General features: G+C 37.8%; 1 protein-coding gene across 11 annotated transcripts in view; it reads right to left on the bottom strand.

Annotated features, from left to right (window-relative positions):
* TFDP2 (transcription factor Dp-2) overlaps nt 1–23655 on the bottom strand; it is a 122876-nt gene that overhangs the window by 26846 nt on the left and 72375 nt on the right. For 6 of the 11 annotated variants that reach the window (XM_081160543.1, XM_081160546.1, XM_081160551.1 and 3 more), the window contains 3 exons: nt 13195–13298; nt 6829–6950; nt 5163–5210 (listed from right to left, as the gene is read on the bottom strand). In XM_081160543.1, coding sequence (XP_081016669.1) covers nt 5163–5210; nt 6829–6950; nt 13195–13298 — 274 coding nt within the window. The remainder of the gene's footprint in view (nt 1–5162; nt 5211–6828; nt 6951–13194; nt 13299–23655) is intronic. The other 5 variants (XM_081160547.1, XM_081160549.1, XM_081160552.1 and 2 more) reach the window with 1 other exon arrangement.

Below are 23655 nucleotides of genomic sequence, written 5' to 3'. Positions count from 1 at the left end.
TGAACTGTACCTCCAGGTACACAGAAAAGGCAAAGGGTCTTTATATTACATAAAAGCACAGTGCCAGTAAATGAAAAGGAAAGGTCAGCATTAAAATAACACTAATTGCAACCCACAATGACTTAATAGATACAAGCATTAAGCGTCAGTGGCGTTCACATTACGGAAAGAGAGATAACCAAACTTTATGTGCCCCTTAATGCAAGAACATACCACTATCTATATACAGTCTTGCCAAAGGACTAAACATCAGCCTGTTAAAGCCTCTGAATCTTGCTGCCAAACTACAGGGGATACAGAGAACAGAGGAGTATGTGGAGATGCACATGGACTATGTCATCAACAAAACCGACTGTGGGAAGTTCTGCAGGCCAGATAGCCTCATCTCTTCAACACTAAAGTACAAGGAAAACAATGGGATGGAGGGGAGATCTATATAAAAAAGAGCCATCAACTTTAGTGAGCAAGACTAAAATGTAGTGCCAAAGGGTACGCATCTAAGTGAGAGAACTATTGAGACATGCGAGAAAGTGATTACTATAAAAATCATGAAAATGGTTATTTATCGGGGGGAGAGAGAATTGTGATCGTGGGAGGGACACAAAGAAGGGCTTCTGGGGTTCTACTTCTTGATCTGGTGATGGTTACAAGAGTGTTTGCCTTAAAGAATTCGTCAGTCATACATTTGCTTTCTGGTTATTTTCTGTATCTGTATTTTATTTTACAAAAAAATTAAAACAAAATATGACATTTGAAACAACTATAAATTTTAATACTTACTAGATATTTGATATTAAGGAATTAGTGTTCATTTTCTTAGGTGTAATAATGATATTGCAGATTTTTTAAAAGGTGTCTTTTTAGATACAAATACTGAAATATTTATGATGAAAATGATAGGATGTCTGGTATTTGCTTTAAAATAATATGGGAGGGGGTATATATAAAATATGCGTAACTCCGGACCCTACTGCAGTTCTTGTCCAGATGAGTGGCAGACCATCTACCTAAGCACCAAGCCAGCAACACCCAGTTCACCCTATGCCTTCTAACCCCCTTCTACCCACCTAACCTAATTCTATCAAATCTAAGCTAAGCCCAGTCTTGTTCTAAACAGCTCCTAAATTTTACCTCTTCTCTCATTCCCACTGACCTGGTGTGGCCCTTACAGCTCCGTCAGACTGTAACTAGGACCTTATAACCGTTCTTTGTGCTATCTAGAGGCATCCCAGTCCTTCCTAGATATGGCCATTAGGGTGCTCTTCCCACACACCCAGTCACGTCCCTGTTCTGCTTGAGCCTGGTGGTGGTGGTGGTAAACAGTAAATACTTACTGAATTCTAAGTATGTTCCAGTCACTGTCCTAAGTAATTTCATTTTTGGAAAGAACCCACCAATCCCATTTGCCGTATATGTTTCCACACAAAGCCCACTCTATGCTGATTTTACCCTTAGTGTGGTGCATGGAGATACAAACGGCTAGTCACACGTAAGCTTATATTGTTAGTACAACCTAGGTGACAAAAGTAAATAAGAGTTGCCAAAAACGGGAGCACAGGAGTTATTTTGAAAGAAGTATGTTGTGTATGGGGTTTTATATTTATGCTAAGAACTGGAGAACGGCCTAAAGTAAATAAAGTTCTCAACTCAGTGTTTATATACTTTTTAAGAACCAGGGAAAAGCAGGGTATTGTTTTTCATGTAATTATAGTCTTTTTTTTAAAAGGGAGCAATAAAATAATCAGAGAGTGGTTTGGGGTAACTGCTTGACTAATCTGCCCTCTATAGTCACACATGGATAATAATATTTAAAGAAAAAACTAAACAGTCCTTAAATAAGAATAACTAGACTTCAAATGCTGAAGAACATACTCCTGAAACATAAATACAAGAGTACATATAGACGTTTTATAAGATTAGTTCAGTACATGAATTAATAAACTTGAGGAGAACTGCGGTTAAATATCAAAACTGGTAAACTATTAGTTACATATTTTGAGCAGTTTACTTCCTTTAACTCTGACCCACAATCCTCTTCTATCAGATGGGGATACAAATATCGGTCTCACAAGGATATTGCGAGGATTAAATGATTCAGCGCGCATATAGCACTTGGTACACTTTAGGTGATTTTCCTCTACGTGAGCTCCAGAATGTTCATAACCAATACAAAGCTGAAGGATACTACTCAACACTGGCTGAATCAAGAAATTAAGCTTGTTCTTTGGAAAGGCTGGTAGAGCACTGTGCCAAAAAACCCAACCAATGTCTCCATTAAAATTCAGTAGTAGTTAGAATAGCCAATACCTGTGGTACACGGATAGGAGATTTGGACCTGTGAGACCGATATTTGTATCCCCAAGTCACTGCCCCTAACTGATTTCCCTACTTCTGTTCTTGTCTCCTTAGAATCCATTTTCCCCTCAGGGGCCAGTGTAAACTAGATCACGTCATTTCCCTTCTTAAAACCCTCCCTAAAATAAAAACCAAATTCCTTACTGTGGCCTATAAGGCCTTTCACATCTGACCCGTCTACCTCTCCATCCTTATGTCCCCTCTGCCTTTCCTATCTCCGGGCCCCTGTGCTTCCCCAGTACATCAACCTGGTTCCTTGTTTAGAAGCTTTGCAACTGCCATTCATTCCCTCTGCCCAGAATCCCTGGCTCCCCCACACAACCAGGCTATTTACATGCTTGACTTCTTTGCATTCAGATGTTATCTCCTTAGAGAGGCCTTCTCTAAGGTAGCCACCATCCTGCCAATGACCCACAAACCACCCTTCTTTTCTTCTGCATGCCACCTAGCCCAGGCTAAAATGATCTTACTTGTTTACTGACCACCCTGTGTCAGCTCTTTAAGAGCAGAGGTTTTTCTCTCCTTTATTCTTCTCGCCAATGCCTAGAACACAGCAACCCTAAACACAGCTTCAAAAAATCTGTTGAAGGAACAACTTCACAGACATCATCGAAGCTGTACAGATATTAACTATACAGACTTTGATGATTATTAATAGCTTACTATAGTTTAAATTACATTAGTTTATTAAGAATAAAAATTTTAACTCAATTCCAACGGAAAAAAGATATTAAGGACCTTCCTCCCCCAGGAGAAGTCCCAAAGTGAAAGCAGACCTATTTGGAAAAGAGATGCGTTTAGATGATGCCATCAGATTCTGTCCCAAGGTAAAAAGAGAAAGTGAACAAACATCTTCCAGGATCAAAACTCCAGGCAAGACCAGAAAGAGGGTTTTCACAGCTCCTTCTGCAAACTCTCTGAAAAGAAGGCCAGTGGATCAGGATGCAGGGGAAAAACTCATGAGAATCTCTCAATGGATCCTTCACCCACCAAACAAGGTTTCTTCAGAAACAGCCTCGCTTCTGCACACGACCTTAACGGAGGAAAACAAACCTAAAGTTGTTCTATCAAGTAGCAAATGAGAATAAAAAGCGTGTCTGTATCTACATATATTGCTGTATAAATCCCTGAGGAAAACCAATATCAATATTGACATATCATATCAAATCAACAAGTGAGACACTGAAGAGAGAAGATTAGTCCCTGGTGGAGAGATGGCCTTTTTAACCTGAACACTTGGGAAAAGGGAACAAAGGCTTCTCGTTGCATTATAGAAAAATACAATAAATTTGGAGGAAAATAAACATTTGTAAGAACAACAACAAAAACCCCCACATGTAGTAATGTTCATGGTTTGATTGGGGAGGGGTGGACTCATTACAGAAAAATTATATTAAAAAATAAAAAAAGAAAAGAATAAAAAGCATAACTCCCCCCCAAAAAAGCCACTGAACCCAGAAGCAGAAAGAGAAAGCTGAATCGATGGTTACACCCACAAATTTAATCTAGTACTTCTAATGTGATCTTTAGAATTATTTTTCTCATGAAGGAGAAAGTAAAGAGAATCTTATTGTTTATACTGTTTGCAGTACATAGGTGCCACCGATCATAACTAATGACTAGTTCTATTTTAAGGCCTTAAACATGGCTAAATACATCAGTAAGAACTTACACAGCTACCTTTCCTAGGATAAACACAAAGACCAGCATGAGTTGAAAAGAGGAATTTCCATTAGAGAGAAAAGAACATTTTGCCATATATTTCTATATGGTACAGCAGTGCCTTAGCCATGATTTTGTGTTCAAAACACTTAAGAATCAAGAAGCAAGCAACAAAGGCCACCAAGGAACTAAGGCAGAGTGGAGTCAATGCAAGAAAACACACTTTTAAAAATATACAGCCCCAAGGTCCCCACTCAGAGCCTATTCACTTTTATTCTAGATTGAATTCTAACCCAGTTGGCTATCTAGTTTCTTAGTGCCCAGCAAGTCAGAGATAGCAAACTAGAAAATGGAAAAGACAGAAAACTATTATATTGAGAGAAGATGACCTACCAGGAGAAAGGAGACTGAAATACCACTGAAAAGGGGAATTAAAAATCTTAGAATCAAAAATAAAATTTAAAAAGCATAACTGGCAAAGTTTTATTTAAAATAGTAACAACCTTACAGAATTCAACTGCCTCTAAGACTATGCATCTTATTTTAACAGTGCAACACTAATATTGTACCTTGTATAGTGACTTGCATGGAATATGGAACTTAAGTTCAAATAATGACCATAAAGTGATACTTTTTCATCCTGGAGTTTCTCACTTGGTAGGCAGGCATCTATATTTTTTCAACAAACCACAGGTGATTCTGACGCACACCAAGAATTGAGAACCAACCACTGTCCTAACAGTTTCTAAGGAGAGGTTACATTATACTCAATATATTATTTAAGAAAGAAGTGAGAATTTACCACCATCAATAAAACCTGTTTTTAAAACATTTGGGCATGTTGAGGTCACGTGGAGTGTTCACTTTGGTAGAAAACTGCACTTCCCAAAAGGAGGGAGGGAGCTGAATGACATATCACCAATAGCCAATCTATTCACAGAATAATTTCTTTCGAAACCATACAAATGTCAAAAATTTATGTAATGATAAGTGAAGTAGAATACTCAATGTGGTATGAAATAATAATAGAAACTCAATCAAGTTAAAGTTATGTGAATAAAAAATCTCACTAACTTAAACTAGAGCCTGGGTACCAAACCTCTATTTGCAGTAGCATCTCCCGAACAAAATACACTCATACTCACCTTTCTGAAAAATCAGAGTCTATAAATTCTCTAGCCCGTTTTCTATCACTAAAAAGAAAAAAAAAAAAAAGGCATAAAAAGAACACATATAAACACTACTTTATTTCATGAATAATTTATTGTAACTTGTCTAATTCCACGATAAATATAGCCAAACACAAAAACTAACAAATATAAAAGATTTGTCCATAAAATAAAAACTTAAACTTTATGAAAGGGCCAAGAAATCACAATGTGACAACCTCGTTTGAAATGAGTTCAATGAATCTTTAAGGAGGAAAACATTGCAGGTTTACAAAGGAAAGGCACAGAAAAGTTTCATTTACTCTGGAATGACTGACTATAAAAAGTGACAATCATACCACCTCCAACATAAAGCACAGCTGGGGCTGAAAATGTCCAAACCCTGGTCATCTCCAAACCGCTGGCATAGGCATGGCTTTCATGGTATAATCTCTCAGGGCTGTGCAGAAATCCAAGGTAACTTTTACATCTACCTGAGAATGTTCATAAGGACTGAATAAAGGCCATGGAATTACAGGTGACTGTCATTTCATCTCATTTGATAATGGGAAAGTATGAATATAAATGAAACTCTTCTGTCTCTAATGTATATGTGTGTGTGTGTGTGTAGGCATATAAAAATGTATATGGCTTAAAACACTTTGCCAGGATTATTGTTTCATTAATGTATATTTTTTCCATTGATTTTTAGAGAGAGTGTGGAAGGGAGGGAGGGGGAGAGAGAGAGAAATATCGATGTGAGAGAGACACATCGACTGGTTGCCTTGACCAGGAATCAAACCCTTGACCATTCAGTGCGCGGGCCGAGGCTCTAACCACTGTGCAACACCAACCAGGACTATTTAATATTCTCGAAGCAAGGAGATTCTTACTCAACCAAGATTTACTGTCTGCTTGACAGAACCCACAGCTTTAAGTCAAAGATAGAACTACCAGTGCAGTATTTAAATAACACTTTAAATAACTTCTAAAGTGACAGGATAAAGTTTTGAGTCATTAACTTTACTATTTCCTTTTCTTTTATGGAAAGATGAGATGTTAAAATAATAAGCAGTGAAGAAAGGTTGGATAAGGGTATTTTACAGACAAAGATGAAGCATGTGAAGGTTTGATACTAAAAGAGGCAACTGAGTAACATAGAAGAAATAATGATTTAATTAATTGCCCAGTGTTTTGAAAGAATCGAGGGAAAACACAATGAAAACTTGAATATATTTGGCCTCTTCTTCCTAGTTCCTTTTCTGATTTTTAAGGAAACAAGAATTCATAGAGGGAAATTCTGAGTATAGCCAACACTTAATATATCTTTTCTTATGTTTGTTAAAACAATATATAGTTTTGACATTTCCAAAGCACCTAACTGCCATAATCATAAAAAGAAGTTCTCTTTCAGAGTTGAAAAAAGTCAGAAGATTCAGGTACAAGTTATTATTATAATGTTTTTCTCTGTTTTAAAATGCTTGCTCCACAAATGGTTTATATCTAGGATATGAGGTGAAATAAAATGTAATTTTAAAGGAAACACATTCGTTTTTAAGAACTTGACTAACATAAAACAAGAACAGAGGACAAGATGGTGAGAAAAAAGGTGAGAACTTTTAAAAAGTAGTTTTAAAAATGTTAACTTTAAGGACACTCTTACCCGGGGAGCCAGCCGGTGGCGTCGGCGAGGTGCGTCTGGGTGACCATGGCCGGCGCGGGGCTGTACGGGGCCCCGATCAGGACGCTTCCCGAGCTGCTCAGTCTCTGCGGTGTGCTTATAATCTGCAAGGCAGGGCAAAGGAAACAACATCCTGAGTTATTGAGAAAAGCCGACAGGCGCAAAATAATGTCCACTGCTAACCTTACAAGGAGGAAATTTGATTGTCTAAAATGCACTTCATATTAATTATCGAAAACATAAGCAATAGCTTTAACTCATTTATATCCTAGGATCTTATGCTGACACGAGGTCATAACACAGGTTTCAGCAAGTGAAGGGCAATTTGGAAGGATTAGCTGGCAACCGACAGTGTTTTAAAAACCAGAAAAACAAAAAGCTTTCTTTGAAATTACAAAACCTAATTCCAGTCAAGCTTGATTTACTAGAACTAGGGTTAACAGTAAATTGAATCTCTGCAGCCCAAAATATAGGCAAAGACATTACACAATTTGGATTCTTATACAGATGCAATTTTATCTTCTTTTTTTTTAAGAGCATTTCCTCATGTCATTAAATATTCTTCAAAGACTTATTAAAGGCAGTAAAACATTCCATCACGTAAACTTCTTATCCCCTATTAGATATACGGATATTCGATTATTTAGTACTATAAACAATGCTGTGATAAGCATTTTTGTGCAATGATCTTGGCCTTAATTTCTATTTCCTAAGGACAGACTTCAGGAAAGGAATTAATGGAACTAAAAATATGGACTTTTCAAAAAAATTTATTGATTGACTGATTTTAGAGAGAGGAAGGGAGAGAGAGAGAAAGGTCAATTTTTTTATTCCACTTATTTATACATTAATTAGCTGATTTTTTATGTGCCCTGACCAGGGATCAAACCTGAAACCTTGGTGTATCGGGATAATGCTCTAACCAACTGAGCTACCCGGCCAGGGTCAGGATACGGACTTTTAAAAGAAGTTCCCTGGTATGTGTTACCAAATTGCCTTCCAGGTCTTATAATTTTCATTGGTAAATAGAACATGCCCCCCCCCCCAATGTTTATAGTAATTAATACAAAAATAATTTAGCACTTTAGGAATATCTTTAAGAGTATTTTCAGTAAAGAAAAATAATAAGGGCAGGCATGCTCCAATGAATGGGAGTATTAACGAAACAAGATTGATCATCCCTAAGTGGATAACTGTGGGCTCTACTTTTGTATACTTTCAAAAATTTTCATAATAGTACGGTTTTGTTTAAGTTCCAGTTAAGAGAAAAAAGCATCTATGTGGATGTATAATTTTTAAATGACAGCTCTTAAAACAAAAGAAAGAGTTCTGTTTCTTCTGTCTTATGTAGGTCAAAGTGCTAATTAATTATGTGTCCCTGATTAAATAAAATCTGTTTCTGCAGCCAGGATCTAAGTTGAGTCATTGAATCAGTTGCTAACTCGCTCCATACTGAACTAAAGGGAAGAATTCATCTGCATTTCAAGCTTCATTTAGACTTAGTCAAGTCTGGTCAACATTTATTCACTTACTAAACACTTAAGAACTTTAGTTACCTTCTGTTTGTGTTTGGCATTAGGCCAATTTCAGGTTAGGGAAATATGACAATATACAAATGCCTAGGGAAGAATCTTAATAAGTTAATTCTATAATTAAAAAAATAAAGCCATGGCCCTAGCCGGTTTGGCTCACTGGTTAGAGCATCGGCCTGCGGACCAAGGGTCCCGGGTTCAATTCCAGCCAAGGGCACTACCTCAGTTGCAGGCTCCATCCGAGCCCTGGTGGGGCGTGTGCGGGAGGCAACCAATCGATGTGTCTCTTTCACATTGATCTCTCTCTCGATCTCTCTCTCTCTCTCTCTCTCTCTCTCCCTCTCTCTCTCCCTCTCTTCCACTCTCTCTCCCTTTCACTCTTTCTGAAAAGCAATAGAAAAAACATCCCTGGGTAAGGCTTAAAAATAAATAAATAAATAATAATAAAAATAATAAAGCCATGGCCAGTGTGGCTCAGTTGCTGGAGTGTCATCCTACACACTGAAAGGTCGTGGGTTCGAAACATGGTCAGGACACATGCCCAGATATCAGGTTTGATCCCTGTGGGGGTGGGTACGAGGCAACCGAATGATGTTTCTCTCTCTCCCTAATCAATAAAAATAAAAACAAAAGACAATAAAGAAGACAGATGTCTGGAGAATTCTGATTCTCTACAATATGCCAAGGATTATCAAACAGGGCATTAAGAAGGTTGCCTGTGAGAAATGTGACTATTAGAAAATGTGTTTGGACCTCTTGCCCCTCCATGCATCTCATCCCACCTCCACACCTCCATCTCAGTGCAAGGTCTTTAAGGGCAGAGAGAAAGTTTGCAGGACCTAGCACAGTGCTCACAGGAAAGGCAAAATAAATATTTACTGAACTGAGACAGAAGACACGGCTTTAAAAATGATGAAGAAAAAAAAAAAAGCTTTTTTATTCACTGATATGCTAGAAAGGATTATATAGAATCCAATGAGAAAATACTCTACGACATAAAAGACAGTTTTCACCAGTCACTACATCACACATTCAAATGTCCTCTATCATACTGACCTTGAGTGTGACAGCTTAAAGAAAATTTGAGTATTTGATCAGTCTCTGGTCTACTCTTTTGAAAATAGGGGTCTCCAAAAAGCAATTCTAAGTGTTTCAACCTACCCTTAAAACACGCTGCATTACTTGTGCAGCATTATTATTAAAGACTTCTTGCTCTACATCAGTTATCAGTAGCCTACAGGCTTGGTTTCACTTGATTTAAAGGGCTTTGTAGGGAAAAAAAGGAAGGGAAACGGGTCATAGGAAAACATGGTTATCATTATTGAGAATGACTCTGGAAATGAACTCCTATGTTCTACTTTTTTTCTTCTTCTTCTGTGTCAGATTGTCAGCTGATATTCTCTTATGATCTGAGAGTGATTAGCAACATTCTGTTCCCTACTCTTAGCACAGGGTCTGGAACATAGTAAGTCCTGAATAAACATTTCCTGAATGAACGAGTTGGAGATGACAGACTTGAATAGGAAAGGCAAGTTAGCAGCTCATGTGAGATGCGATGAGTTCTTCAAGTAAGACAGTGAGTCTTAAAAACAAAACCAAAGCAAAGTCAACAGAGCTATCGACCACTGAACATAGGAAAACTATGTAGGTGATGGGTCAGACATGCTTTATAAAACTGAACCTTAATTTTGAAATCCCAAAATAAAATGAGAGATAATTAGAGGTAACTACTTCTATTATTCAGTTGATCTGATAAGGAAAATGAACATTTAAGTTTCAAAAAAAAAAAAAAAATCAAATATAACCTTAATTTAAATGTACTCATGGTTTCTTTTGATAATAGATTACAGTCAGGCAATGAAAACCATACAGCAACTGAACCTCAATCTAGAGATTTTCTGCCCTCAATCAATATATCTGTGTACTACTGCCATCTACAGTAATTCTGAAGGGAGAAAAAAATCTATATAAAGTGTTGTATTAAAGGATTGCATTATTTGACAAAATTTTAGTTTTCAATATATGAAACATGCAGTTTTAACCATATTAAAATAATTATGAGAGTATCTTATATCCAGGGGTGGGCAAAAGTAGGTTTACTGTGCCACCGTGACACTCTTTTGAGTTAATAAAACTATTGTAATAATCATAGCCTGCAAGTCTTTTTCCATACAAAAAAACTGTAAACTTACTTTTGCCGACCCCTGTATATATAAGCAGATACTTTAAGAAAAGGGCAAGTGTCCCAAACTAAACAGTTACTGCTGGTTTCTATAAACACAGAACACCACTTTTTTCTCGGGGCCTTTTGAAGTTTCTACCACTGAGACTGGCTTCCAAAGATACGTGAAATTTAAATATGCTGTAAGAAGAAATGAGGTTTTATTCAAGAACTTCTAACTAAACAAGTATTTTTTTAAAATCATGAATGAGAAATTGAAGGCAAAGGGACAATGTTCCAGAGGCGAGCAACAGGAGAGGGAAGAAATGGCTCTAACTGGGGTTCCACATCAATTAGGAAATCAAAACGAAGACTCTGATTCTGGCCCAAGGCTTAAGAATTGCAAACAGCACCGAAGAATCTGGGAAACAAATAAAGGCTTGGGCTGTCCTGGTTATAGGAGAGCCCCAGATCTCCTCTCCCTCTGACCTTTTTTTTTTTGCTGAGGTTTACAGTAATTGGGTAAATAGTATACCTGATTACTGACCATTGTCAGAACTGAAGTATATAAAGACTTCTATGTACATTAGTTCAAATTAACAATGGAAAGAGAAATTACATGTTTCCAAAAGAGAAACTTGAACTTGAGCCATAGCAACATCACTAAAATACCAATAGAAAATAGTATCTCAAAAACAAAGCAGTACTATAAGGGCCAAACTCATAAGAGTTTGTTTAATGTTGGTGTTTATATAATCACATTTCAAAATACAGACTTTAAAGGCAGGTACCTTATCTCACTTGTACCTACCGTAGTGGCTGGTGAGGGGCAAATGCTTAGCAAATGTTGGAAAATACACCCTGAACTACCTTGAAACGGGAACACTTACCTGAGCTTAAGTCTCCACGATGCTTGGAGCTAGGTTACATGCTTCACATAGTTATAGTAAATTGTGTAAGCGCTTTGGCTTGGATTCTGTAGATAATTTACAGTCCTCAAGCAATCAGAGGAAATGTCATGTCAAGAATGTCTTAAAAATTTTAAAGACTTTCTGGAGCCATTAAGTATGTTAAAATATATTTTTGTCTAAGTAAGTTTTTGTTTAACATAGTCCACAGTACTGTATATTCTGGGCAAATTTTATCTTTATTGCTCTATTGCCAGTAAGCACTGACAATGAAGAATTACTGTTCAAATGTTATATACTTTTGCTAATGGTGGGTGAAGCCATTTAAATTAGGTGTAGATTTTAGAACAGTTGCATGCAACTTTGTTTATAAATACAGTGGAACCTCAGTTCTTGAACTTAATTTGTTCCAGAAGGCTGTTCGAAAAGCTATTTGTTTGAAAACCAAATCATTTTTTCCCATTAGAAATGATGTAAATTGAATTCATCTGTTTTAGACCCACAAATGATTCCGTTTTACTTTTTTAAATTAACAATTAAAATTATATCTTTATTGATTTCAGAGAGAGGAAGGGTGAGGGAGAGAGAGAGAGAAACATCAATGATGAGAGTCATGGATCAGCTGCCTCCTGCACGCCCCCTGCTGGGGATCGAGCTCAGATCAGGAAATGATTCCCTATTTTAACTTTTCTTATATACAGTATACGTTGAATGTACTGTTTAATCTAGAAATAAACACTACTTTTCTTAAATTTATCAAACCATCCTCTACTAGCCATCCTCTACTAGGTCCAGGGGTGTCGTACAGAGGTCTGCATGCAGCACCTTCACTTTTTCACATATCAGTGCCTCGGAAATGCTGTCACTGGCTGACTGCTTTTTGTTTATCCAAATCAACAACAGTTTTTCTACCTCTTCAATTGCCTGTGATCACTGTTTCTTTCACACCCTTAGCAACATTAGCAGTCTTGATGGCCTCTGTTTTAAAATTGTGTTAATCATCACCAGCAATAGAAGCATTCTCTCTTTTCTTTGTTGCCTGAGAGATATTTTTGTCATGCTGAGGTATTTGTCAGGTCAAAAACTGAAGTTTGGTTTGACAACCGAGACATTTCAGCACTCCGGCCCCCACCCCAACAACTTGGTTGAGAACCGAATTGTTGAGATGGGAGACATTCGGGAACCAAGGTTTGACTCTAAGGCTTTCTAAAAGTGCTATACACCTCAAGTTCTAGTATCATTATTGAAATGCCTTTAAAGAAACAGTTAAGTATTTTCCATTTTTCATCATTATCTCTACTGTTAAAGATTAAAATTGTCATGTTGCTTTCCCCAAAATGTCCTTTAATCAAAGATTTCAAATTAATAGCTCCAGATATAAATTAACTAATGGGTCATGTTCGATTTATATGAGACTACATAGTTTAGGGTGGTAACGATTATTTTATAAGGGTAAAAAAGGAAAAGAACATAACAGATTTCAAAGCAACTTAACCAAAAAATGAGAAACAAGAAAAGTCTCACATAGGGGGCAAACACCCTATTATACATCCAGAATCCAGACTCAAATGCTTGAAAATTAAACATTGACGAGCACAGTGCCTTTCTTTTTCTCAACATTTAATCAGTTACATTCAGATAAAAACAAAACTTCTCATAAAAGTGACTGAGATAAGAAATTAACTAGAATATGTGACCAACCATCTTTAGTAAAGTTTCAAATTCTAAGATTTGATGGTTTTCTTACCATTTGGGGTCCAACATTCACATTTATTGGTCCTAAGGTTTTTGGTAAAATCTTTGTTGGTGAGTTGGTGCTGGGAACTGGAAAGGCAACCAATGAAATGTTACCTGAAATGATATCAAAACACTGGGTTAATTTCTGCAATATCAAGGCCACCTTCTAACCCCCTAGTCCCAGTTTCGTTTAAGTAATTTATAATTATCTTATATGTAAATTATACACAAAAGGGCTTACTGAAAAGCCATACCAATGATTGCTTTGTTGTCGTGAATACAATTAGGAAATCTGTAAAATAAGTAATTGCCAGTCTATCTGACAATTAACTACTGAATGTTTAGTTGGTTTTTTAGAGGAAAATATATTTAGAGAATACACAATGCAAAGCATAGTTTACATCAGAGTTGAGAAATCCAATTAGATCTTTATTAGACATCCTAGAATAAAAATGTATAAAGTAAAATATATATATAAAGTATACCATGAAGTAAAATATCTATTAAAATTTCTTTATAGTAGGACAAATACAAAATATTTATACTAAAAGTTAACATGTTTTCAAAATATCGAGTTGGTAGTTTGTTTTTTATTTTTAGAAATATGTCTTTTATTGATTTCAGAGAGAGGGAGGGAGAAGGAGAGGGAGAGACAGAAACATGAGTGGTGAGAGTCATTGATCGGCTGCCTCCTGCACGCCCCCTGCTGGGGATCGAGCCCGAAACTCGGGCACATGCCCTGACCGGGAATTGAACCCAGATCTCCTGGATCACAGGTCGATGCTCAACTGCTGAGCCAAGCCGGCTGGGCTTGAGTTGGTAGTTTTTTGAGGTTTTATTAAATAGAGAAAAAAATATGATGCTACCTAGGTTAATGATGTTGGAAATTGTGGGATTTTCAAGTGATTTCAACACTTTAAATTTTAAATTACCCAAAGCCCCCTCTCCCAAAAGCCAACCAATAATCTTCTGAACCACCATATCAACTACTTAACTGCTCCAAACTTCAGTTTATCAATGTTTCTCTTAGAAGGTAACAGTGTAATATGATGTAACAAAGGAGATTACCCAGAAAGCATGTGAGAGACAACTTTGAAACTGGGGAAAAACCAACATTTAAGAGCAGGACTACAAAGACACCTCCTTCTCAGTCTCCTTCCTCAGAGGGCCCCTTCCTCAGCTTTCAAAGCTTGCCCTTACTCCTTAATCCCCCTCTTCTCTTACCTCCTAATTCTTAGCAGATGCTCCTACCTGCTGCAGTAAGGATATCAGACCATCAGGCTAAATTACAGCCTTTCTTCCTCAACCTGAGAACCTATCTGCACCCTCACATACTTTTACTTATTTCTCTCTGAGTGGAAATTCTCATATAAATTACTTCTTTCATGTCTGCTCTACACGTCCTGTCTCCCCAAGGATCTCGGCCATCAATTATGTGCTCTGTCCCCTGAGTTTTCAACTATACCACTGGCTCCTCCCCTTCAGCTTCTCTCTCTGCCCATTTGTTGTGTATCATTTTCCCTCAATATCCACATTTTAAAATCGCATTCTTTATCTTTCTCATGCTCACTCAACAAAGCCTAATACCCAAATCTGCTTCTCTCCCAGTTCTCAGTCTTGGTATACAACTGAACATCGATCAGCGTCCGCCCAGTGACCCGATCCAGAAATAACCAACCCCCTCCTCAGTCTACTGACCACCACATCCTACTTGGTATTTCTTTAGGCGGTGGGCACTTCTTTAATTGGGGACTTCATCAAATCAGGTTTGAATGCAGTTACCATGGTTCACAACCATGGCCTTGCAGTAGAATTATCTAGGAAGCAATAAAAAATACCAGTTCCTGGGTCCTACCCACCAGGGCTGCTGATATAATTGATACAGAGTCAACTTGGGCACCAGACCGTGAAAAGTTCTCCAGATGGTTCCAGTGCACAGCCAGGGCTGAGCACCACTGCTCTAACCGTATTGCCTACTTCAAAGAGCTTTCCTAGCCCCTCCACACATCTTTAACAAACCAGTCTTTCAGATGGCGAAACTGTTCTGGACACTCCCTTAAACTTCAGGCCTTCAAAGACCCCCCAACATTTCCTGAATGCCTCTCAGACCCCTCAACATGGCACAAAGCTCCTGTTGGATCTCACCCCTGCCTCCCTTCCCAACTTCATCTTAGCTACTCCCCCCACATGCACCCCCCCTCCAATCATGAAATACTGTGCAGTTCCAGAAGGGCCCCAGTTCAACTCCCCTGGCTTTGGTGTATGCCTTTCCTTCTGCTGGGAAGTCTCTCTCTGCTGGAACAACTCCTACCTCCTAACACTTCAAGACTGGAATTCATACCATTTCCTGAGTTATTACTATGTACCAGAGTCCACTCTAGAGGCTTCCCATATATACATCATCTCATTAATGCTTAGGACAACAGTGTGAAACATATTATAACTGACTTAATTTTACACGTGAAGATATTGAGACAGAGTGAGGTTAAATCATTCGTACAAGGTCTCAGAGCTGGTGAGGACCATGGCTCCACCTCTCCAGCCTGTGCTCTATGCGGTGCCTCCTCCTTAAAAGCTGTCCCCAGCCTCTAGGGTCCGGGGCCTGCATGTCCTTCTTCTGGCTTTTCATAAAGCCTATTCCCATTTACCTGTAGTTCTACTATAAGTGGGCTATGTCTCCCAGCTTTGTGTTCCAGCACCTGGTTTAGTTCCTGATACAAAATAAGTTCATGAAACTATAAAAACTGATTAGCATAGATTGGAGCTATTACCTCTCCTAATCTGGATGCCGAACTTCCTATAATGTAGCCTACGCTGTATCTTTTACTTTTTAACAGGCATCATAATTTACACTAAGTTTGAAGTAAATTTAAATACCAGGTCCTTTGTTATTTTTAAAACATGACTGAACAACCAATATTATGAAATAAAGTTTCCTTACTCTGTAACTGTGCAACTAATTTTTAAAAATAACATCCTATTAATAACTAAATACTAAGCTTATTATCAAGACTCCCTAAATATGGTCATTCACTAGTTTAAGAATCCACCAAACTGGAGAAAAATAACCTATGACTCTAGGGGAGGAACAGCTGTGTAACTGATAGACACATGCCATAAACTCAGTCCCAGGCAGAAGACACCACAGGTCCATGGAAAAGTCTGGCTCTCAGATGGGTTTTTAAAATGATCTAATGCTGCTGAATATTTAAGATGAGATCATCTCTGAATACACTGTGTTAGAAGCAAAAGTCAAAAATTTGCAAAAAATCATAAAGCAAACAAAAAAAGATAATTAAGGTGAGGAAACAAGTTGACCCTAATTTTAAACCGAACACTAATACACACACACATATATAAAACACTGATCAAAAACAGAAAGAGAAACAGCATGTCAGTTAAAACCAAAAGAATTTAGAGGGAACTTAATAAATTTGCCAAATTGATTCAAAAGTGGAAGAGTAAAGGCAGAGAACAGCCAAGAAAATCTTGAAAAAAAGGAGTAATGGGCAGGAAGGGCATTTTAGCTTCTACCAGATTTCAAGATTATTACATTGCTAGGGACTGAAATACTGTGACAATGGCTAAGAAGCAGGTAAATAAATGGACAAAACAGAACTTAAAGTCCAGAAAGTACTTCATTTATATATGAAAATTCTGCATGTGGTAAAGGTAGCATTTCAAACCACCGGGGAGAGGACGGAGTATGTTACACGTGCTGTTGAGACAAGACATTGTGCATCTGAATAAATAAAACCTTAGATTTCAGTTTCTCATCTTGCACAACAATAAAAATCCAGAAAGATAAAATATTTAAGTATGAAAATTAAAACCGTGAAAGTATTAGGAGAAATAAAACTTAAAAAAAAAATAATTTGGGGATGAGAAAGGCCCTTCCAAGTATGTTACAGAATTTAGAAATCTTACATAAAAACAGACCGGCAGCTTTGACTACCTAAATATAAGCATTTTCTAAGTAACAAAACACCCAATATACTTAAAAGACAAATCTCAGAGTTGGTGAACAAATCTGCAACACATAGGTCATTAGATTACTATCCTTAAGAATTTTTATTTACTTAACTCCCCATTTGCAAATCAGTAACAATAAGACAATACCTCAATATAAAAATAAGCAGAGTACATAAAGAAATATGTCAGTGATCATATGAAAAAATGCTTGATTTTAATAATAAAAAAATTAAAACTTAAAAAAAAGAATTTTTTTCATCTACCAGATTAATAAAGATTAAGAAGCTAGACAATGCCCTGAGTTAGTAAAGATGTGGTAAAATGGGTACATTTAAGAAATATTTACTTGGCACCTACTATGTATATGTGAAATACTAATGCTAGGCACTGAGGATCTCAGTGAAGCTGACGGTGTCCCCTGCACTCCAGGGGCTGACACACTCTGTTGGGGAGGGAGTCCTGGAGAGCCTTTCTGGAGGGCAGGCAGCCTGACAGTGTAATTAGAGGAGTAATGGAACTATGTATTAGAGTACAGAATTTTAAGTGCTTTAAAAACAAGTATACACATTTCAAAGCCTCTTTCCACCTCAAATGTCCTTTCAACTGCCCTCCATTGCCTAAGTATCAAGCTGATCCCTGGCCTCTGCAAAGTCACAATTAATAATAGGCACACCCTCTGCAAGCTGTATATCCTAGTAAACTAAACAGGTAAGAGCAATTTATTCATATCCTAAGATTGCAGCAATGTGGATAAAAGCAAAACCTGGAAACAATTTAAATGTTTAAATACCTTTTGGTACATGTATATAATGGAATATTATACGGCCCTCCCCCCCAAATACAAGTATGTACTGGCATGAAAAAGTTCACATTAGAAGAGAATTAGTATGATTCTATTTATCTTAAAAACTACATATACACATAAGTTTATACATGTGCAAAAAGTCTGGCAAGATAACAAATTTAATAGAGGTTAGTTCTGGTGAGTGCGCTGGAGGAATGTTTTACTTTAATACATTTTATGAACATACACGCACTTCTTTTATCATTTAAAAAGCTATTGGCATTCTGAAAGAAAAGAGAAAGCGAGACAGAATCAACTAGAGCTGCTGAAACAAGATAAAGGTCTATAAATGAGGTATCTATTTTTTTTTTTAATATGTCTCTACTGATTTCAGAGAGAGGAAGGGAGAGAGAGAGAGAGAGAGAGATAGGAATATCAATGATGAGAGAGTCATTGATCAGCTGCCTCCTGCACGCCCCCAACTGGGGATCGAGCCCGCAACCCGGGCATGTGCCCTGACCGGGAATCGAACCCCGATCGCCTGGACCCTAGGTCGATGCTCAACCGCTGAGCCACGCCGGCCGGGCTCTATTTTTTTTTAATTAGTAAAAATAAAATCTGTTTAAGAGCAATTAAAGGGGCTCCATTGTAATTTCAGTAATTGTAATATTCAGAAATCAAAGCCATGTACATATTTAGACAACTTACTTTCATCGAATAAACTAGGTCACACAGCAGATATATAACTTTTTTTTTTTTTTTTTTTTTTACTCAAAAGGACATATTTAAATAGGTTACAAACATCTAGTCTCCTGAAATGTCAACCAGGTTAAGCGAAGTAAACCACATGGGGGGAGGGGGGAGGGACACCTGTAATACTATCAACAATAAAGATAAATTATAAAAAAAAGAGCGAGAGAAGTAAACCAAACCAAGTCTAAACAATTTTTTATAAGTACCCGGCCTTAATTCCCAGCTTCCTGACAACAGGGGCCCAATACTGTCCAGAAGCCAATTTCTGGCATGTGATGCATTTATTAAAAACAAAAATTTAAAGACCTGCCTGGATTTTGGTTCTGGCAATTCCCCGAATTAACTAAATGAGATCAATCACCTAGGGAAGTAGCTAGGAAAAAGAAGTAAACCTTACGCCAAGTCTTGCAATAAGCACAAAATTTTGGCTAAAATTTTATTTCAATTTCTTGAGTAAATGGAATCTTTCTGTTTTCCATTAGAATTGTCTAGACACCAATGATTTCTTTCACTCATAATCCTTCCAGTTCCAGTTAATCACCTTCAATATGTCCAATTAAAATGAAAAAATTCAGTCAAATAATTGTGGTTTGTCTACGTGATGCGAATGTAAATTATTTTTTCACAGCACTGACTTTCTAGAGAAAAAAATGTTTGTTTTCTGCCTGAATTAGCTTTTGGAAAAACCTTCTTATCCCAAGCCTGTATCACATCCGCCGAGAAGAACCAAATTAGTAACTTACTGTAGGAAAGAATATGTCTATTTTATGGGTTTACAAATATGTCAAAGCAGAAATGGTGGTATATCCCATACGTACAGGGTCCAACTTCACAGGACAAGCTAACCGACAGCCTTAAAGAAAGGTTTTAAAATGACCTAGGTTGTGGTGGTGTATGTGATTGTCAATGTAATTCTACCCACGTAAAATATATCTTAATAAAAAAAGTGATGGGAAAAAGTGACCCATGCAATTTTATATTTATTAGGAAGAGGCTAATTACGGATTATGCACCCCTCTTGCTTCTCCTCTCCTGTTACCTCAAATGGGGCTATATTTTAAATTTTTATTTTTTAAACAGGTAGTTCAAGTATTTGTCTAAATGACATCCCTCTAGCTACTGTCTCTTTTAAGTCTCCTAAATCATCACATCTTTCCCTCTCTGCCAGGTCATCCTCATTGCACATAAAGACACATGATTTCTTTCATCTGAACAACAAACAACGCACGGCTCCCCGGCTCCCCACTCATTCCTGTTGCCCTCTACAGCGAAACTCACGAACCTGTCTCCACTTCTCCAATGTTGCTGTTCAGCCCTCTCCCCCTGCCCCCCAACTTCACCGAAATAGCTCTTGTCAAGATCATCTTCATGTTGTTAAATCCAATGGTCAACTCTCAGCTTTTAACTTACTTTAACCTACCAGCCATATTTGACACCTTTAAAAAGAAAAAAAAAAAAAAAAAATCACACCTTCCTGAGACACTCTTCACTTGGCATCCAAGCTGCCCTCCCTTCTCTACAGGCCCCTAACTCCCCGCTTCTCCTGTCTTGACTGCTGGCTGCTCCTCTGAGAGCCCCTTGGGCTGGTCCTCCAAGTCTTCTGTCAATTCTTCCTCACTAGGTCATCTGATGGCTCTCAGGTATTTCTCCAGATTAAACCTCCTCAACTTCAGACTCACATCCAGCTGTCATTCCTCTTATCTCCACTTTGATGTTTAGTTAAGTATCTCGAACTTAACACCCAAAATCTAACTCCCGGCTGCTCCCCATCCCTCCCAGAAGCCTCCTAATCCCCACTCTCTCATCTCAGTAAATGTCAACTCCATTCTTCAACTGTTCAAAAAAAAGATCACTGTTGAGTCCCCCCTTTCTTTCATATCCCACACTCAATCCAATAATAAATCCGGTTGGCTCTACCTTTAAAATATATCTTGAGTACAACCACTTCTCACCCACTCCACTGCTAACACTCTGGTCCAAGTCACCATTTCTTGCTTAAATTACTGACTCACCAGCCTGCTTCTGCACCGCCCCCCGCCCCCCACTCCATTCCTGTGCTGTCCAATGCAGCAGTCACTAGACACATGTGGCTACTAACAGCAGGACTGAGAGCCTGAAAATTTAAATTTATTGAATTTTAATTAATTTAAACTTAAAAATGAAAGCAGTATAAAACATTTTCCCATTAAATACAGCTTTATTGTTTTGGTAATACATTTCACCTTACCTGTTGAAAATTTAACATCTAAATTGAGACGTGCTCTAAGTGTAAGATGCTCCTCAGATTTTGAAGGCCAAGTACCCCAAGCTGTACAGTAGCTCATTGGTAATTTGTTTATATTGATTACATGTTGAATGATAATATTTTGGATACACTGGGTTAAATAAAATCTATCATTAAAATTAAGTTTACCTGTTTCCTTTTACTTTTTAACTGCGGCTACTAGAAAATTTTAAGTTACGTAAGTGGCTCACACTGTGGCAGTGAGGAGCCCGTCCGACCCCCACGCAGCAGTCGGCGCACCCGCTCCGCTGGCTTTGCGTGTCTGTGAATCGTGCTGCGTTAACGAGCCCTGTGTCACCTGCACCACTCGTTTCTGACCTCATCACCTGTCCACCTCCCTCCTTCATTCCACTACATTCACAGACTTCTCGGCTGTCCTCAAAACATGCCGAGCAAATGTGTGGCTCACGACCCCTGTCCTCAGTTTCCCTGCCTGTGACTTTCTTCCCCCAGCTGTCTGTGGGGCCTTGGCCCCAGCCTCCTTCAAGTCTCTGCCCAGCCGCATCAGCACTTCCCAGCTTGCTCCGAGTTTCCACCCGCACACAGGCACACCTCAGAGATCCTGAGGGCTCGCTTCCAAATCACCGCAACACAGCGAGATCACAATAAAGTGAGTTGTAATCTTTTTGCCAGTGGAGGGTCTTGCCTTCAATTTGTAAAAAATGCAATGTCTGTGAAGCACGATAAAGCAAAGCACAATAAAACGAGGTCCGCCTGTACTTATCTCTTATTCGTAGATTGCATATTTATATTCACTTGCTTATGAAATTATTCGCTGTCTCTAACCCACCCACTCAGAATGCTGAGCTCTGCAAGGAGAGGGGCTCTGTTACCTCATTCGCTGCTCTGTCTCTAGCACCTAGCATAGTACTTGGGACAGCCAAGTTCAGCAAATATGTGTTGGGTGAATGAATGAATGAATGAATGTCTCATGGAAGCATATAATATAAATTTATGAGACAAGAATATACAGTGAAAATTAAGTCTCCTCCCAACCCCAACAACAACCTAACCATTCCCTTCCCTAGTGACAGCCACTAGTGCCAGTTCGTTTATAACTTTCCAGAAATATTCTAGGCATATATAAACATATATGGATAAACATCCTTTCCCCCTTACATATATGGTTGAATACTATATCATTTTGAATATTGCTTTTTCCTCACTTAATAATAGATATTAATCTTAATGGCTTTCCATACCTGTATATGTAGTTTGCCTCAACATTTACTTTGTTAGCTATATCATATTTCTTTTATGGCTATAGCAGTTTATTTATTAGGTCCCTGAGTAATGAATAAGTGTTACAAACATTTTTAATAATAAAATCTTTTATTACTACAGATAATACTATCATGACTATATATATCTCTTTATACACATTGGTTGTACCAACTTACCCTTCCTTCAAAATGTATGAAAGTGTCCATTTCCACATGTCCTTACCAACTTGGTGTGTTATCAAACTTTACTTCTGTCAATTTTTAGGCTAAAAATAGTATCTGATTTTGATTCTATTTTGGTTTTAATATTATGAATAAGGCTGACTTGTTTTGTTTAAAAGTCACCTAAATTTTCTTTCCTGAGATGCTCATCTTTCTATTGGCTGTTGGTTGATTTTTTATGGGTAGACACTCTTTAAATATTGAAAGAATAAGTATATTCTTTGTTATACCTGCTGCAAATATCTTTACCAATTTGACATTTGTCTTTGGCTTTTATATGATTTTCTTTGCACATTTATTTATTTATTTATGTTGTTCAAAATATTACAGATGTCCCTTTTCCTCCCCATTGACCCATTCTGCTCCACCCCCTCCCCATTCTTTGCACATTTAAAAAAAATGCAATCAATTTTATAGTTCTTTCCTTTTATGACTTTTATATCACACATAAAAAAGGCTGTATGTTTAAACATAAAAATAAAGGAAGTCAGAGTAACTGCAAAGTTTATCTATCAGTCCTCTGCACCTAGAAGTGAACATTGTACACGGACATGCTATGCATATTTTACTAACTTCCAGGTTTGGTTATTTCCAGCTGGATATGCGGTTCTTTGAAATTAATTATCATTAGTTATATGCTAAGCTGGTATAAAATATCCTGTTTTCTTATAATACTTTAATGCCTTCAATTTTTTTAATTTTTAAAAATGTCTTTATTGATTTCAGAGAGAGGAAGGGAGGGGGGGGAGAGAGAGAGAAACATCAATGATGAGAGAGTCACTGATCTGCTGCCTCCTGCACGCCCCCTACTGAGGACCCACAACCCGGGCATGTGCCCTGACTGGGAATCGAACCGAGATCTCTTGGATTATGGGTCGATGCTCAACCACTGAGCCATGCTGGCCGGGCAACACTTTTAAGTTTTTATTCTATTGACAGCTAGCTACTAGGATAGCTATAATGCGCATTACCTATCTGCACATTGTAATCCTGTTATACTGTATTTTACTGCATTTGTACTCAATCGCGTTCACCAAACTTCCTAAGAGTAAATCCAAAGGCCATCGTCATTGCTAAACTTTTAACTTGGGTGACCACAATACTGCTGTAAATGGGAGAGAGAAATAAAAGATGAAAGTTCATAGTATCTCCAAAGTATAGTGGTTAAAAAAGTGACCTCTAGAGCCCCCCCCGCCCTCTGCATTTGGTTCCGAAATGGAGATGGAGCATCCT

This window comes from Miniopterus schreibersii, assembly GCF_964146895.1.
Source record: "Miniopterus schreibersii genome assembly, chromosome: 15".
In the NCBI taxonomy this organism is placed as follows: Eukaryota; Metazoa; Chordata; class Mammalia; order Chiroptera; family Miniopteridae; genus Miniopterus; species Miniopterus schreibersii.
Note: the sequence above shows the minus strand (reverse complement) of the source record. Positions and strands in the feature narration are given on the sequence as shown.